This window comes from Zootoca vivipara, chromosome 4 (genome assembly GCF_963506605.1).
Source record: "Zootoca vivipara chromosome 4, rZooViv1.1, whole genome shotgun sequence".
Classification (NCBI taxonomy): domain Eukaryota; kingdom Metazoa; phylum Chordata; class Lepidosauria; order Squamata; family Lacertidae; genus Zootoca; species Zootoca vivipara.
In genome coordinates this window covers 38,449,670-38,468,387 of record NC_083279.1, presented here as the reverse complement: position 1 = coordinate 38,468,387, position 18,718 = coordinate 38,449,670, and the positions used below count along the sequence as shown (strand labels likewise).

Genomic DNA, 18,718 nt, shown 5'->3' with positions numbered 1-18,718 from the left:
CTTATAATATGAGAAACACGGTATAACCATATTTGGAGGTCCAAAAGAGATTCCTGTAGACACCACCTTATTTTTATTCTCCCTCTAGTTATGCCTGTGCACCTTCAATAAAATTTTCATTATTTACAATAATAATAATAGCCCATCTGACTGGGTTGCCCCAAGCACTCTAGGTGGCTCGCAACAAAATATTAAAAACACAATAAACATGTGCTTACCTTCACCAACAACCCCAAGGATCTCAAATTTATTCATCACATTACCAATATTAGGAATCTTCATGAAGACAAATTCCTCATGGGACAACAGTCACACAACATGGCATAGAGAAAAGCTGAAGGCTTTGCAAACTGAAGAGAAGGTTTTTGATAGTACAGTCTATCAATATAGATTTCTTCTTTCTTACAGTCATGTATTTAACTTTGTGGGAGATTCCTGTGCAGAAATAAAATAAGTGGCATCAGCTAACACTGTTTCACAAAACAATCAATGGCAGATTCACTATATTGGCAATTATTTGCACCCCAGAAGTTATGACTCAAACCCCATTAAAAGAGACACACACTTTTTACAGAAAAATAATTCAAGAAGCTTAAGCCCAGTGTTACAGTTTTACATTGTGGTTAAAACAGAAGCACAGCATGCTGTCCTTTGATCGTTCAAGTTGTTAAGAGCTAGAGAGCTCCTACAGAAGTGCATAAAGGCCTGGGTGTACGGATGTTGTCATGATGCTTATGCTTCGAGTGCATCATTAGCCATCCTGTACAGGCAGTAACCATTTCACATGGGGGTTCCATTCCTGGCTACCCATACCACCCCATGCCCCATTCTGCCCTCTTCTGGGTCCAAAAGGACCCACGTGCCGGCAATTATGCATCAGATGCGCCTAAAATTCCACCTGTATTTGAAGGCAGACTGTAATGTTGCTTTGGAAAAGAGGACATATGAAATTGCATCACATATGCAAGACATGCTACCCCTAGGAGGTGGCTAGGAGTATCCCAATTTTTTTAAATATTAATTCATAGTTTTAAAGAAACCATGAAAAAGTTTGGTATTTTTAAAGTTTGAGAATACATAAAGATAAGTGTCATTATTAAGTTAAATTAAGTTAATAAACTATAAGATGTAGCATCATTCCAATAAAACATTTTACACAACTGGACCAATACCATGGTTTTAATTTTAAAAAGTAAAACAATAAAATCATATAATATGAGCTCTTTAAGTGCAGAATGAATGGGGAGGGGGGCACTTTGTAACAGAATCAAAGCTAAAGAAAAGCTTTATACAAATGAAGAAATCAACCAAGTTGACTGAGGAACAAATTATCTTTACATATCTGCCCTGGAAACAGAGAAGCTCATGGGAAACAGGACTTGAGGGTAGGAATGAATATAAATAATTAAATAAGCACATGCATTTAACTCAATGAACCAATCTGTTTAGCTTTGCAACCCTAAAAACAAAGCTGGATTACTATTTTTAGTGCACCCAAATATAGGTAATGTGTAACTTATGCACATTTATTTACAATTTATTTACAATCCTATCAGATACAACCAAAATCAGCAGTTACCAACATAATGCAGTAGGTAGTTTATAATTTTGTTGATAACTTATATGGAGTGAGATACAATGAACAAACATTTCATTTTTTAAAAATGAAATGCTGCAATAACAATACAGTATAACATCTTACATTGGCCTGGAGGTTTTGCTTATTATTACTTAAAAGTAAAACAGCACTTTACTAATGCTTAAAGGTAAATTACTTCACTTGTTTTTAAGCTCAATTACTGTATTGAAATGCTGTCTAGGTTTGTCACTGCTTTTCTCCCAAGACGCCTGCTTCTGAAGGAAATCAGCCCTGAGTGCTCAATGGAAGGACAGATCCTGAAGCTGAGGCTCCAATACTTTGGCCACCTCATGAGAAGAGAAGACTCCCTGGGAAAGACCCTGATGTTGGGAAAGATGGAGGGCACAAGGAGAAGGGGACGACAGAGGACGAGATGGTTGGACAGTGTTCTCGAAGCTACCAACATGAGTCTGACCAAACTGCGAGAGGCAGTGCAAGACAGGAGTGCCTGGCGTGCTCTGGTCCATGGGGTCACAAAGAGTCGGACACGACTAAACAACAACAATTGTACTGAAAACAACTCGTGTTTCCTATTCTTAAAAAAATAAAAACCTAGCTGATCTGGGATTTATTTATTTATTTTTTTAAAAAACAAATAAATTTAACAAAAGCATCTTGTCACAATGCTGGAGAAACAGTTGCAGCTTGGGTGTTTCATATGTGGTGGTCATTATCAGGTTTATTGGGAAACTGAATTGATCATGGCTCAAATGAGTGATGTAGACCAACGTTTCTCAACCGCTGTTGCGGCACACTAGTGTGCCGCGAGACGCTGGCTGGTGTGCCGCGACGTGCGGTGACGAGAAGGGCGATTGTCGCCCGCAATGCACCAGGGTGCCGGGCTGCCAGGGGCGCCGAGCCGCTGCGCCCGCAGCAGTCGTCCGGCGCCCGCGGCAGTTGCGCCCGACTCCCGAGCCGTGCGGCGCCTGAGGCGCCTGTCATCACAGCCGTGCTGTGTGGGAGGGGGCAGGGGCTGATGCTGATGCTCCCGACGTTCGGGAGTCCTTTGCGCATGCGCAAAGCGCAGCTGTGGACTCCGGCGGTTTCTCCTGAACATCGGGAGTCGTCCAGCGCCCTCCAGACGGCCGCGAGGCGCCCGCCGGAGTCCGCGCTGTGTGGGAGGGGGCAGGGCTGACGCTCTCGTGGTCTCCCGACTCTGCCAGCCAGGTCTCCTTCTCCCGACGTTGGCAGCCCGGCGCAGCTCACGGGGCGCCCAGGGGCCGTCAAGGCAGGTGCTCGGCTCCTGCCGGCGGCCCTTCTCCCGCCATGGCTGCCGCCGCGCACCCGGCTGGGCTCCAAGCAGGTGGCCGCGGGGCGGGTGTGTCGCTGGGTCCGCTCCTCCTCCTCCTCCCTCGGCGGGGCTCTGAACTCCGTGTAGGTGTGTTTAAACTTTTATTGATGAAAAGTAAACTCTTCAGCATCAGTCTGTCATGATATTAACACGTATTTTCATTTTAGGCAGGCTAAATCATTTTGATTAATGACACAGCACTTCCTGTCGAGAATCCCAGCAAAACAATTTTGCATAGGTGTACGCCACACATTTCATTAAAGTGCGCATCCAGGGAATTCCCCCCCCCCAAAAAACCCCTATTTATTGAGTACATAATCATAAAAGGACATCATTTTTATTCATCAAACTAATGAAACAAAAGCTTCACTATTTCTTTTAAATTAACAACCAAACTTTAAAAATACAATCTTAAGTGAGACACAAATTACTATCTTTTTGGCAAGTGTTTCTTACAGTCATAATTATATAGTCAATATAGGGCGGCACAGAGTTAAATTTTTTAACTTTTTTAATGGTGGTGTGCCTCGAGATTTTTTTCATGGAACAAGTGTGCCTTGGCCCAAAAAAGGTTGAGAAACACTGATGTAGACCACAGGATTTCTCTTCGTTCCATCTACTCTACAGACATGGTGGATCTCATTCAGAAGGACCTTGTAACTTACCTTACAAAGGAAGCACACCTTACAACTGTTTGATACTGGAGTACTCTAAATGCTGATTGTAAATGTGGTTTAAGCAGGTATAGGACTTGATATTAATGGAAAAACTGACTAACAAAGCTGAAGGCCAAAGGACCGACACACAATCATACAACTTTTATAAACATGGTTAAGCTTTATTTAATAAGCAACTACGTACAAAAGATCATGGCTATGGACTACCAGCAACTTATGGGGACATATGGAAATAACTTTTATTTGAAGGAGAATTATCTGTGTGTATTTGAATGGGACTGGGGCTTGGGAGGTGGATAGAAAGGAGTTTTTCTTTTTGATTATGTTTATGTATTATGAAAATGACAAAGCAGCTTTTAAAAAGAAGGTGACAAACAAGCATAGAAGCATGAAAAAGATCCCAGAACAGCTGTGTTTTTAACATGTTCTTCTTAAGGTATAAGATTATTCCCATTTTTCAGGAAAGGGGTGGGGTTTTGTTTGTTTGTTTGTATATATGTTTGTTTGTTTTTTGAAGGTGAAAAATATAACTTGCAAAGTTGTGCTTATCTTAATAAAGCTTGAACTCTGGTTATACCATATTTGGCAGTCAGTATACATGCAACAATGTTGCTGACTGTTGCTTATACCCGAGAGTTGTCCTGTAGGGTGTTCAGGGATTACGGGTAGTTTTGTCTCCAATCCTTTTATTATAATCAACAGCAAGTTCAATTAACAAAGGTAGATAAAAACATACTAACAGAGCAATCCTAGCTGGGGCTGGGGGAATTCAGAGCAGCAGACAACTGTTGCATATGAAGCCTTGCTGGTTCCTACTATCACAGTGGTATGGCGGTGGAGCAGCTACCAATTCTAAAACAATTTCCTATTTAACTGTACTTTTTTTAAAAAAAAATGTCTACATGAAATTGCTGTAGGTTGTTGAGTTTATAGAATGCAGTTTCTTCAATATGCTCATGAAACTGAAATGGAGGTTGTGAAAAAGACTGATCATCCCAGGCTAATCAAGATAAGAGACTTTTTTTGAAGGAGACTTTAAAATTGCACTGAATTTTATGGCAGATGGGGATCTGTTGGACAAAATTCTGTACCCAAAAAGATGAAGCTAATCTTGTACAGACATTGGTGTTCCCTTGATCTGGACTGGGAATGGGCCACAGTGTTACTTACTCCCTCCTGTCAGCCAACTCTCTTCATGCATCCTGCTCCTAGTCATAGTTCACAATTACAAGAAGTGTGCATGCACACGAAAGCTCATACCAATGACAAACCTAGTTGGTCTCTAAGATGCTACTGGAAGGAATTTTTAAATTTTGTTTCAACTCTATCCATATTAGTCATGGTTATTTATAACCTGCATAGGCCCCTACCCAAACACTTGATCAACTCTACCTATAACTTGTTTCATGTAATTTCTACTAGCCATTTTATGCTTCAAACCAGAAAGGAATACACATTATGCAGTTACTTAAAATGCAAATGTTTAGTACATTAACAAGACAGATAATTTATTTTCTTTAACCCTCCTCCAGAATGCTCAATCCAGAGAGGGTACATTTATTTTTAGTCATGCAACACAGCTGAACACAAACTGGCATGCATTAGAGAATGTGAATAACTATCTATTCAACATTGTTGAATGTATACTCTCCAACTCTGCATGCAGAATAGTTCTTTTACAGGCAAATTATAAACTGTTTTTACAGGACTCTCAACACAAATTATCAAACTACTTATATGAATGAATATTAACCAACTGAGAGGAGAGCGTCATGCAACCCTACACCAACCAAAATTATAACATTCTACGTACCCTGCAAATGAGGCACAAAAACAGAAGGCTCTTAAAAGGTAAAGGGACCCCTGACCATTAGGTCCAGTCATGACCGACTCTGGGGTTGTGGCGCTCATCTTGCGTTATAGGCCCAGGGAGCTTCCAGGTCATGTGGCCAGCATGACAAAGCCGCTTCTGGCAAACCAGAGCAGCACACGGAAACGCCGTTTACCTTCCCACTGTAGCGGTACCTATTTATCTACTTGCACTTTGACATGCTTTCGAACTGCTAGGTAGGCAGGAGCTGGGACCGAACAATGGGAGCTCACCTCGTCGTGGGGATTCGAACTGCCGACCTTCTGATCAGCAAGCCCTGGGCTCAGTGGTTTAACCCACAGCGCCACTCGCATCCCTGTAAGAAGGCTCTTACAGACTAACAAAACATCAAGAAACTGGAGAACAGGTTTTAGTTTGGCACAGCCCTAGTCTAATCATAAACTTTACTAGACCTCATTTGCAATTTGCTGCTGGCATCAAGCTATATCTGCAAGCAAAGGCCTGGAATCACATGGCAGCAACAAATTACCATCTGCACCATCTCACAAGGTGTCCCTGGCAGTGTTAGAAACTCAGATATATAAGCTAGGTGCCAAATGGCTCCTTAAACCAAGGTTACAGTTGCCAAAACGGAATGTTTACTTGCCATTTTTGGACAAGACAGTTCTAAAGTCTTATTTTTCAAATGATGGATTGAGTGTGGTTGATTCTCAGTTAAACATCTGGCTAGTTCAGATGACAACCTTGAGCTTTGAGAACTTAAGTAGAAAAGTTGTTTGATCCAGGGGCAGTCCACATATATACTGCCCTATTCCAACCTCTATTTCTTAATGGTGACTGCTCCTGCTCAGGTTGCACGAGAAGCATTTTGGTTCCAGAAATTCATTCTGATTGTGCAGATAAAATATAAGTGATAGAATTCTACAGAATGAGATATTAGTGTGTGAAAACAGTCCAGATCCAATGATCCCCAGGCATGCAGCTCCACATGGTGGAGATATCAGACACCATCCTGGCACCCAGGCATAGTCACTTGGTTGCAAATGATTGAAAGCCAGGTGCAAAATGTGCCTGGCACCTGGCTAATTTCAAACACTGGTCCCTGGCAAAACATACACTTCATATATGTCTCCATTTCAGTCCCTAGGATCTCTGGTCAAGCTACCTCAGATGAATTCACTAGAAAAGTCACCTGTTTAGGTTCTGAGGCAATCAAGTCAAGGGACACAATATTCAATTAGATAACCCATCAGCCTGACACTATACAAAGCTGGTTTGTAATAAACATTCTTAGGAGCCACTGTTTGTATTGTACGCTTATGCAAGAACAATAAATACAATTCAACAAGTTTAACAAAAGTTCTTTGTATACCAACTCTTGGTGGTTACAATATACAACAGCAAACAAAGTCAGCTTTAAATATAAAGGCATTGTTTTTAAAGACAAAAATGCATGACTTAACAAGAAATCAAAATTGCTATTATCTACATTATTGGGAAAGATTGAGGGCACAAGGAGAAGAGGATGAAAGAGGACGAGATGGTTGGACAGTGTTCTCGAAGCTACTAACATGAGTTTGACCAAACTACGGGAGACAGTGGAAGACAGGAGTGCCTGGAGTGCTCTGGTCCATGGAGTCACGAAAAGTTGGACACGACTAAACAACAACATTATTATTATAATGAAACAAACAAAAAGCACACAAACCAGTCAAAGCAACCTGCACCAGATGAACAAAATTGCTTGTAGGCTCTTGATCTTATCAAATTATGTGAAACAAAGCTTACTAACAAAGCTTAAAACTAAGGGTAATATCAGATATAAAGATTTTCTCTAAGCAGGTAACATCCACTACTATAGGAGTTCAGTCTATGAAGGTGTCTAGTGCACAGTCTAGTCCTGAGCTATAAATTAAATTTCAGGTATTGAAAACAAGTTATGGCCTACAACATATTCACTCAACCATTCATCTTCTTAGTCTAACATCTAGTAGGAGAGTTGACCATATGGATTCAGAAGGCAGCAAGGGGGAAAGTGCCATCTATCTTGACCAGGGGTAGGCAACCTAAGGCCCATGGGCCAGATGCTGCCCAATCGTCTTCTCAATCCACCCCGTGGACGGTCCGGGAATCAGCGTGTTTTTACATGAGTAGAATGTGTTCTTTTATTTAAAATGCATCTCTGGGTTATTTGTGGGGCATAGGAATTCATTCATTTCCCCCCCAAAAAATATAGTCCGGCCCACGCTGAAAAAGGTTCCTGACCCCTGATCTTGACTAAGACACATTAGAAGACAATATTGTTTGCAAGTTGCAAATATTCACTTCTTGAGGAAGCTGCTCAAGGGAGTGGTTGCCATGCAACTCCAGACACTCTTGGGTGGACCTGATCACCTGTATTTCAACTTTGCCTGGCTCTGGCAGAGAAACTGCCTCAGTGACGGACAAGGGGAGTGTGACCTGGATCTCTTAAAGCAGCAGTAGAGAACTGAATCTGACCAGCAAGCCACAAAGTGGCTACATCCCAGATTTGATTAGTCATGATGACCATCCACCTTTCTACCGTCTGGCGCCACAATAGCCAGACGGTAAAGGTGATACTTTATTGCCTACACAGGTCTTGCAGAACAGTTTACAAAGCATTATCTTATGAAGTCCCTTGGAAAGGACTTTTTAAGCATCACAGATCAGCATCTCTCTCTTTGGCTGAACCAGGTATTTTACCTGCCCAGCAGCTGACATAGAGCAGGTGGGAACGCTTCAGCCCAAATGGCCTAGCAGGCCAAATAAGGAGGTTTGGCAGGCCTTTGGATCATATCTATCTCTGTCTTAGAAGCTTTCTAAGGATGCTCTCCTTCTAGATAGGCTCTATTAGGAACTGGGGAGCCACAGTTGTTGCAGGGAAAAGAGAAATCTCTGAGGGACAGGCAATTCCCTTTCAATAATCTGAGGATGGAGGATATCTGGTATATTGCCTATTATGTAGCAGCTCTAACCCAATTGATGGGAAGAGGGTATAATTCCCACTTAAAAACTGAGGTATACCATGTAGTATCATAGGAGAAACCTGTAACTGTATGTGTGTAGATAGATAAAACGTTATTTTGCAGCAATGCAGATGTTTTATAATTGAGCTTAAATAGTTTTATTAGATGGTTGTTATAAACCACTGGCAACCTCAACCTTCTTCTAAAATGCCAAGATTATAATACAGTATATAATCTATATTATATGGGGGTTATAATCTATAACCATGGAGATATTAATAGCAGAGTATGCATAGGTTGCTGTATAACAATCCCTTGCAGCCTAAACCAGACCTGCAACATGGGGATTTTTTTAGCAATTAACAGCATTACAGCATTGATGTTTCTTATTAGAAACTAGTATTTATTCTTATGTATGTGTCTAATGTATGTGAAATCAACTGACAAAAATTGTAATAGTGAAGACCCTATCTGTAACTTTAGTTCACATAAAAAACATTTTTGCATCCTTTCATCCTATGAGAAGCCACCTGCAACCTCTAAAACCCTCTCTAAATGGTAAGAGGTATATGCTGAACAGATGTGGGAAGGAGAGGGCCACTGGATCCAAGCCCAATTATCCCCTCCTTTGCAGCTCACCACTTCCCTTCCCAATTGCTCAGGAGTCCCTTGATCCTCGATTAAGACTTTCAGGGGAAACACATAGCTGCAGTGGGAAGGAGGAGATGCAAAACTTTCATTCCATTGACTTTCTTAAGTTATCTTAGGAACCAAGGCAGTATATAGAGGTACCAATAAGAACATAAAAATGAGAGCAGTAGATAAAGTAGCCAAGAAACATATCCTAATAAAAACAAAAACATAGCAGAACAGGTCAGGGGTCGCATGGTGTTTAAAGACAGCAGTGATGGCATCATGCACACATGTGCCTAGGGAAACAGTGTCTTAACTTGATCACTACCACAAAGACAGCCCCCTGTCTCGCTTCCAACCTCCTACAGTTCCTCCCGTGCCCCCTTGCTTGTGGGAAGGGCATAACACAGTGAAAGCTCTGCCAAGATTGCTACAACTGTGACAGGGTATCAAGGATAAATTGTCTATAAATTGGCCTTCAAACGTTATGGAACAGGGAGATCCAACACTCAGTCCAAGGGCCACATGCAATTTTCTAGGCCTTTCTGGGCAGCCCTCAGCAACATTTGACACCCTTCTCACAGCCCTCCTTCCCAAAGCTGAGTCAGTGAGGCACTGGATTTTGGGTAGGCATGGGGGCTCTGACAGTGTCCTAGAGTCCTCCGTCTTCCTTCCAAAGGCCTAGTTAACTCTCAGATTAGGAAAGAAGATGGGAAGGATCTAGGACCCTGCCAGAGCCTCGCACCTCTTTCCCAAATCCCAGCACCTCACTTATCCAGCTTTTGGAAGGCTGCATGATGGCTGCAAGGGGGGGCATCAAATTTTGGCCTCGCTCCACCCCCCATGTGCAACAAGGGAGTGTGCAGTCTGTGGGTTCCATGTCAAAGTATTCTTGCGGCCCACTTAATATGAAAAGTTGGACTGCCCTGTATATTCATCCATGCATACTTCAGCTATGGATTACGATCAAGGAACATCTTGTATAGGTTTTGAAGGTCGGTTTATGGACATTTTATTCCCATTTTTGAATAAGATGCACCGCTAGTGTTTCCCTCCTAACTTGACTGTTAAAAAAAAACCAAAATGAAGAAGGAGAGAATTTAGGTTGGTTGCCTTCTCATTCCGCCTACCTACCCAGCTGGCTGATCGTTGTCCATGCATTAGAAAAAACTAATAGTCACACTGTGTTACTGATAGATTTCAACACCATTTGTCAACTCAGATATGCTAACACAAAGCCATAAGCTCTGCCCTGGGAATGACAATTTACAGAAGCCAAAGTATCATTCTAGGATGAACTACTTTACTAAATAGCATTTCTTACTACAAACTTCAATCCTAAGAACACTTATTTGGAAGCAAGTCGCATTGAATACAATGGATAAATATTCACAGATCAGGCTGTGCATAAACTTAGCAATGATGTAGGTACACTACATAATTGTTTACTCATTTGTATATTACATCAATCAAGAAACATTATTTTTTGAATCCGTAATCACATGACACAACAAGCACAGCTCCCTATAAAATAGTTTAAGAAACTGTTTACTGAAAGACCAAGCAAGAGATTCTGATAAATCAATGTTCTTAACCTGAATAAATCTCAATAAATTTGATTTCAAAGATATGAATGTTATCAACAAGAAATCTTGTTTATCTTGAACAAGGCAGTGTAAAAAATAGTAAGGCTGCAATCCCATGCATACTTATTTTTAAGTAACTCATTGAAATGGACTTATTTAAGTGAACATGCATAGGATCAAGCTACACTTCTACACAATCCATAAAAATATAGTCTTAAATGAGGAATTGAATACAAGCCATGGAAAAGTGCAAAGTCATACTTAAGTGCATCAGTAATACAATAGCTTCCACACATGGCATACAGTGGTACCTCGGGTTACAAATGCTTTGGGTTACAAACTCTGCTAACCTGGAAGTAGTTGCTCCAGGTTGCGAACTTTGCCCCAGGATAAGAACAGAAATCGCGTGGTGGCAGCGGAAGGCCCCATTAGCAAAAGTGCGCCTCAGGTTAAGAACAGTTTCAGGTTAAGAATGGACCTCCAGGACAAATTAAGTTTGTAACCCGAGGTACCACTGTACTATAGGTAAAGGACTTCTGGACGGTTAAGTCCAGTCAAAGGTGACTATGGGGTGTGGTGCTCATCTTATTTCAGACTGAAGGACCCGGCGTTTTTCCACAGACAGCTTTCTGGGTCATGTGGCGAGCATGACTAAACTGCATCTGGTGCAACAGAACACCGCAACAGAAGCCAGAGCGCACAGAAATGCCGTTTCCCTTCCCACAACAGCAGTACCTATTTATCTACTTGCACTGGTATGCTTTAGAACTGCTATGTTGGCAGAAGCTGGGACAGAGCAACAGAAGCTCACCCCGTAGTGCGGATTCGAACCGCTGACCTTCTGATGAGCAAGCCCCAAAGCCTTGGTGGTTTAGACCACAGCGCCACCCGCGTCCCAACATGACATACATTTGAAAGATTTGATATTCAGACCATGATACTGTTAGAAGAGAGTGATACAGAAAAGTTAGTCATCATAAAAACTTACAATATTGATGTGCAATCCAACCCCTGATCCTGCCAGGTCTATGGTTGTCTATTTAAAAAAAAAATAGTTTTTATCCAGGTTTTTTGTGAGTCAGCCTCTCCTCACCAGTCTTTCCCTTCCATCTGTTGAACAAGTGGGTAGGTGGCCTACTGGAAGAGCCCAACAGACCCCCCCCGGCTCTTTCTGAGAGCAAGGGGAAACCAATACTGTACCGGTATGTAATCTGCTCGATCCAAAACCAATCTCACTGCCACCAAAAAATGGCATCTGATCTGATCTGAACACAACTGTCTGCTCCCCTTTCCACCATGGGCCACTCCATCAGCAATAGGAGCTTAGATTGCACCCCAAGACACTACAATGTGGTCAGTATTAACAAGCATAATTAAAAATAAAGAAATAAAATAGCTTGAAGTAAAAAGCTACTACAGGACATTATACATTTTAAAAAGCATTGACTCCATTTTTACTTAATTCCAAAATACAGAATAAAATTTAGATCAGTGGCCTAGGGTATCTCTGCAACAGGAATCCAATCTAAAACTGACTTACTAAGGTTCTGCTTGAGGAGGAGCACAAATTCCAACGGTTGCATAATTCAAGCCTACTACAAACACTTTCCTAATTAAGACACCTAATCTTAATTACCCCTCTTCATTGAGAGTAAGCAACATACAATGCAGTAGGACTTACTTCTGAGTAGACATAGGATTGGGGGACAGGGACCTAAGCTGTGAGCCAGAGTCCTTGTTTCAGATCCAGCCACTTGACTTAAAGTTACTATTTGTCAGCAGTGATATGCAGACAACAATTCTACCTACCTTAAAATATTGTTGTAAAGATCAATAATGTACTTTGAACATTAAAGCACTATGTAACTATTCAAAAATATATACATATCCGATATAATTAATGTTATAAGCAACTACAGATATTTAGCATTTAAATTTGCTTTTTCCAAGTACTAATTTTGAGACTTTATTGAAAGTCTAATAATTATATACTTTGCCCCTGAAATTCTGTTCATTTTTATTCAGAAGTAAGTGTCATTAAGTTCAAAGGTTTAGTCCCTATCCCAGGTAAGAATGCAACCTATGGCTGTTTTGAGCTAACCTAGGAGCTTTGCCTCCACCATTCATCCAAAGCAGTATTCTGTGGGAGGGGGCAGCAGGGAGCAGCATGGAAGACACAGAAACTCACATAACCTTTTTTTCACAAAAGAATGCAATTATTATATGATGAATTGTATTCTTTTTAAAAGTCATTTCATCACATAAGCTAAGGCAAGGAAAAGAGCTCCTAAACTAAGCCCTCACCAAAAAGAAGAGAAAGCAAAAGAGATAGTAATATATGTGTGTGTGTGCATGCGCGTGTGCATTTGTGTAAATGTTGCCCAAATTTCACCTTATACCAATGAGTTTATATAACAATTGTTGATTTCATTCTAAGTGGCTCATATAGGAGCAATCTTTAAAAAACACCAGCAGCTACAATATATATGTACAGGTAGAAAAAGCAGGTCAGGGGTTTTGCACCTTCCCAATAGAAGGTAGAAGACATGAGCAACTGAAAATTAAACATTTCATTCAATCATGTTCTTTCAAAACTTCAAATTTAATTTGCAATTGGGCTGTTGAGTAATTAAAGCGCTGTTTTTATTTATTTTTTAGCATGTTGTCTGCTTTTAACGATTAAAACTATAATCACAGTATTTCAATCATGGATGTATACATTGAGTATGTTTAACAAATACAATGCTTTATCTTGACCAAATAAATATAATAATGTTTTTGAAAATTTCAAACACATTGCCCTATATAAGCAATGCATGCACATATCCTGCATATAAAGCCCAACCCTTTCAATTGAAATAGCTTCAGACAAATTATTTTTAAAAATTTCTAATGAAGAACACAGATTACTCAATTCTACTTTCAATTCTACTGGGTATGTTAGTTGACGACAATGTGATGGACACTGAAGCTGCACTACAGAGCAAAGGCAAGCAATGGCACCATAAGGGGAATCCCAGAGCCTATCTTACAGAGGGAAATTTTTAACGGAGCTTCATCAGGATTTTGCCATTACATTCAGCTTCTAAGGCTGCATGTACCATTCTCTTCACAGCAATCTGTGACACCTTTACTTTTAAAAAAAAACTATCACAAAAGATGGGGGGGGGGGGCGAGAGAACTGAAGCCAACCTATGATTTGTAATAATTAACATTCCCCCACATCTGTGCCTATTCAAATACACATCCCCATAGGGAGCCAAGGGAAAGGTGCACAAACCCTTTTATGTCAAGCACCCAGAGGTAAAGCATGGCATAGAATGGGGTTTTCAGCCCAAATTGCAATTTTTACTAACAGGACAGGGAAGGAAAAGCCACAGCACAGAACATGAGTCTGCAGCGCAATTGCATACATAATATTGCTCACACCTAACTCATTGGGGGAGAAGAGATGGGGGTGGGGGAAGAGAAGAAAGCCACATGTATGACATACCAGAAGAATAAAAATAGGCAAGGAGAAGCAGCGAAGGACGAAAAACTGCCTGGGCTGGCTCTTCTTGCACCACGAGAATACCAAGCACATACAAGCAGCCCGGCGAGATGGAGGATCATGCCGAGGTCTCCAACGCCACCATCACTCCCAGTACAACATAGGTACAGTATTAATGGATGCGGGGGTCTGGCAAGCCCTTGGTCTTGCTGCTCCTGCTGGAGATAGAGGCGGTGGCAGCTGCACTTGTGGTGGCGATGGTGGCAGGGGAAAAAACCCTAACAACCACCACCAGAATACCCCCCCCTTCTTCAAAAAGAAGCAGCAGCAGCAGCAGCAGCAGCAGCTCTGTAGGGAAATGGATGGTGAGGGGAGGGGAGATGCCCAATGGGACTTGCGCTTCGGGTGGGGAAACAGCAGCCACGGCTGGCGGAAAGAAATTTGGAGGCGGTGGGGTTGTGGGGGGGGGGAGAGGAGAAAAGAGAGGCAAGGAAGTAGGCGGCATCTGTGGCAACTACGGCGTGTGTGCTGGGTGGTGGGCGGCTGAGGGCTGTGGGTGGGATTTGAAAAGGGGGGCGGTTATGGGGAGGGGGTGGGAGGGAGGGTGAAGGGAAACTGCAATGTGGGCGACAGGTGGGGCAGGTAAACGCCTCCACCCCCGAGTGCCCGCGGCTTACCGGGCCTCGCATCCCCCGTCGCTCCGTCCCTCAGCGCTGCTGCTGCTGCTGCCGCCGCTATCGCCGCCGCCGCCTCCCTGGGGCCGCCTTCGCTATTGCCCACCCGCGTGGAAAAAAAAGAAAAGAAAAATTCATCCCCGCACTTGCCTCACGCCTTCCTCTCTCTGCCTCGCACCTCGCTCGCTTCGTTCTCAGCCAAACCCGCTACCCGCTTGCAAGGCTTGGAGGGAGGTGTTTACCGAGACGGGCCTTCCCTCCTCCTCCCCTTGCCTACCGCCCGCGCTCTCGTTTGGTCCACTGACAGTCAGCCCCACCAATGGGAAAGGAGCACGGGACGGGGGAGGCCACGCCCTTAGCCCCACGGGAACCAATGGAGCTAAGCGCCCGCCTCCTCCTCCCCCTCCACACACAGACCGCGCTCGCTTTGCGCCACGATGGGCTGGAGATGGGCGGGGGTCTCCGCGACCTTCGCCGCCGTGACTCCACCCCCACGCCCGCCTTTTCCTCGCGGCTTGGCCCCGCCCACCGCACGTCCAGGCTCGGTTGGCTTTACAGTTCCCGAGCAACCACAGGGGCCGTGATGGAGACGGAGGCTTTTACCTCTGCCGCCGCCGCTGCCTGGCAGCTGGAGCCGGGAGAGGGAGAAATGGAGGGGGGAAGGGGGCTGGTAGCAGGGGAGTCGTGACTGGGAAGTCGCAGCTGCTGCTGCCAAGGAGAGAGGAAAGGGTGGGGAGGAGGGCTGGGTGCTCGTGAGGGAGGCATAAACAGCACCAGCAGCTGGTGCTGTCATGACTAAGCAGCGTATGTGACACAGGCAGAAACAGGTGGGGGCTCAAAATAGGCAGGGGAGAAGAATATATATGTGTATGTATATATTCATCCTCTTCGTCGCTCCCTAGCACGGATTTCCCTCAGGGTGGATGCTTTTTCGTCCCCCTCCCCACTCCATTTTATAACTACTGTTGCATGTGCCAAGGGGGTGCACACCGGCACGGGGGGAGCGGGGAGGCGCCAAGGATGCAACGTGCAGGAAACCGCTAAGCATGTTTGCAGTGTAGGTCAGTTATATGCACAGGCTTTCCTCCTTAATGCATCCCTTCTTGCTGGATTTCCCCCCCCCCCCAGTAGCTGGAAAACAGGGCTGTGTACACTGGCTTAAAATGCAGCTAGGTCATTCTCGCCCCCCCCCCATTTGAATCGAAGCTGTTGGATGGATGTGCAGTATTACTTCGTAAGAAAAGACAGGATAGGAACACTGGTAGTATGGATTGTAGCAAACCGTGCATCACCTCCCAAACCGGTGGTGGGAGGAGGAGCAGGCTGGATGGGAACTTGTACAAAGCCCTAGTACCAGATATCGGTACACTGTGAATTGTAAACCCATTAACTAGGAAGTTAAGTCATGTTGAATTCATAAACAGTGGAAATTGATTTTGGGTCAGGATACATAGGGTCCAGTCATTAACTCCCCTATTGATTGTAATAGGTGTTTTGTTACTTACTTCAACTGAAGCAAGATTGATCTTCAAGGCTGTAATCCTCAAAACATTTCTTTGGAAGCAACTGCTGTTCAACACAGTACTCTGGAAAAAAGTCCGAAATCTCCTCCTTACTTGAAAGCAGCTATCAGTGAAATAATGTTCAAATCAATGTGCTTAGCATCAGTGATAGCCTCCTTTATTCAAGTAGTTTGTGGGTTAGACATCCAAAATGTTCAGATAATTGGAATATTAGATTGTGAGAATTATAAGGGCATATGCTGGATTTGTGGTGTATTCTGGATACAATGCATGAGCTATAGTGTCTCCCCCAAGTTAGATAACTAGAACATTTACCTCACCATCACCAATAAAATACACTATACAATTCATATATACCCAGAGGACTCATATGATACATGATCATATCAATTTAAGTCTGCATGTGTCTGAATGCTTCATTATGTGACTGTTAGTTTCAGCCTTTGCCAAGCTTGCATTCTCCAGATGTTTGGGGCTACAACTTCCACCAGCCTGGTCGAAGTTGCAGTTAAAACATCTGGAAAGCACCAGCTTGTCAAATACAATTCTAAGAGCAAATAGAGAGCAGGGGTGAAACTTAAGCTTTTATTATTATTTGCTTATATTGCACATATATACATTCAAATCGAGATACACACACTTAAAAGAAAATAGAGAAATACAAAAGTATAATAAGATCTAATAAAATAAAAACAGAAAGAAATAAAGATAGAAGCACCAAAAAAGAAAATAAATATATACGTTTTATTAATTCATTTAAATCTTAAAGAAAAAGAAAAGAAGAAAACAAAAAGGAGAGGAAAGACACAAATAGATACATAATTCATTCTTAAACTAACACATATCAAACAAAAAAAGAAACACACTAATTGTGGACTTCCGCCAACTTCACTGCAGTTCATTATTTCTAATTAAAGTCTATCTGTATTTCAGTAAATCCCTCATCTTGGTATCTGGGAACTTTTTCCTTTGCGGGGTTATTCTAAACACAGCCAGAACAAGTAGTTATTTAGGTAATCCCATGCTTTTTTGTCTATCTTGGTAGACTTGTATCTTATTATATCTGTCAGCTTTGCGAGCGCCAAGTATTCGCACAGTTTACCCAACCATTCTTCATATAGGGAGCAGGGGTGAAACGTTAAGTTTTTTTCACCTGGGTCAAAGACCCAGTGTGGCATACCCCCGTACCCCCCCACACACATTTGTGTACACTCGCACAGAGAGGCTGGGAGCTTCAATGGTGCCCCTCTGGAGGCTTTACCTGAGGCAACAAACAAACAAAAACTAGCCCCCTTCCCCACTACAGCACTGTAGAGAGTCCTGCTGGGTCCTGTTTCCTCTTGTGACCAGCCAAATGCCTCTGGGGAACCCACAGAAGAAAATGAGGGCAATACCACTCTCCTGTATTTTTCCAGCGAGTAGCGACTGGTTGTGCGAGCTCTCATGGAAATAATGGAAACAGCAGGCCATCCAGTCTAGCTAATTGCTGCAAGATAGTATCTGCCTTCTAGCAAACCAGAACTAAGGCACATCACAACTGCAAACCTAACCATACTTACTAGGAAGGCCTACTCATCTCAGTAGGTATTCTGAACGTGTATAATGTACTTAGGTTTGAGCAGTAAGGTGCTTACAGAGAACAGTAATTACCGATTGCCTGTGTAAGCTTTGTAAGGCGCCATGTATATGGTGGGCGCTGTATACATAATGATGATTATAACAATGGCAGGTAGCCAAGCCACACACTAAGGCAACCCAAGAAAAACAAAACACAGGTGCTTTCTCATGTGACCCAGGGCAACATTCCTTCTTCTTTTGATGGTTATGGATCTGGATCACAGCCATGGATATCAAATGTGTTTCTAAGACTTCAATCCTAGGCACACTTATCTAGGAATATGCCCCTATGAACACTTACCTGCTGGGAGCAACTCAATGTGGCTTCCTACTAAGTAGATGTGTATTGTATTGCACTCCCACCTGAGTATAAGAATGCTGCCAGAAAACCTTTAAACACAATCCACTTTGGGTATACCACCTGCCAGTATACTTTTAACATAGTCTTCCTAATTTTAGTGTAGAGCCTATGTGTGTAGGAAGGCTTTCAAGCACAGGTGTCCACACGGGGAGGGGGCATTGGTCTCCTTGGATTATTTATTTATTTATTTATTTATTTATTTATTTATATCCCGCCCATCTGGCTGGGTTTCCCCGGCCATTCTGGGCAGCTTCCAACAAATATACAAATACATTAAAATATCACAGATTAAAAACTTCGCTAAACAGGGCTGCCTTCAGATGTCTTCTAAAAGTCTGGTAGTTGTTTTTCTCTTTGACATCTGATGGGAGGGCGTTCCACAGGGCGGGTGCCACTACCGAGAAGGCCC

At 42.8% G+C, this 18,718-nt stretch overlaps 1 protein-coding gene across 6 annotated transcripts in view; it reads right to left on the bottom strand.

Moving 5' to 3' along the window:
* The window catches only part of CDKL5 (cyclin dependent kinase like 5), a 69,407-nt gene extending 54,464 nt beyond the window's left edge, over positions 1-14,943 (bottom strand). For 3 of the 6 annotated variants that reach the window (XR_004692583.2, XM_035114911.2, XM_035114912.2), the window contains exons 1-2: positions 14,812-14,940; positions 219-435 (exon numbers count right to left, since the gene is read on the bottom strand). Coding sequence is in view for 3 of the 6 variants with exons in the window: in XM_035114911.2 (XP_034970802.2) it covers positions 219-282 (64 nt within the window). In the remaining 3 variants the exon portion in view is untranslated. Of the gene's footprint in view, positions 1-218; positions 436-14,811 lie in introns of all 6 variants that reach the window. The other 3 variants (XR_009557455.1, XM_035114914.2, XR_009557454.1) reach the window with 2 other exon arrangements.
* Between the last annotated feature and the right edge of the window lie 3,775 nt (positions 14,944-18,718).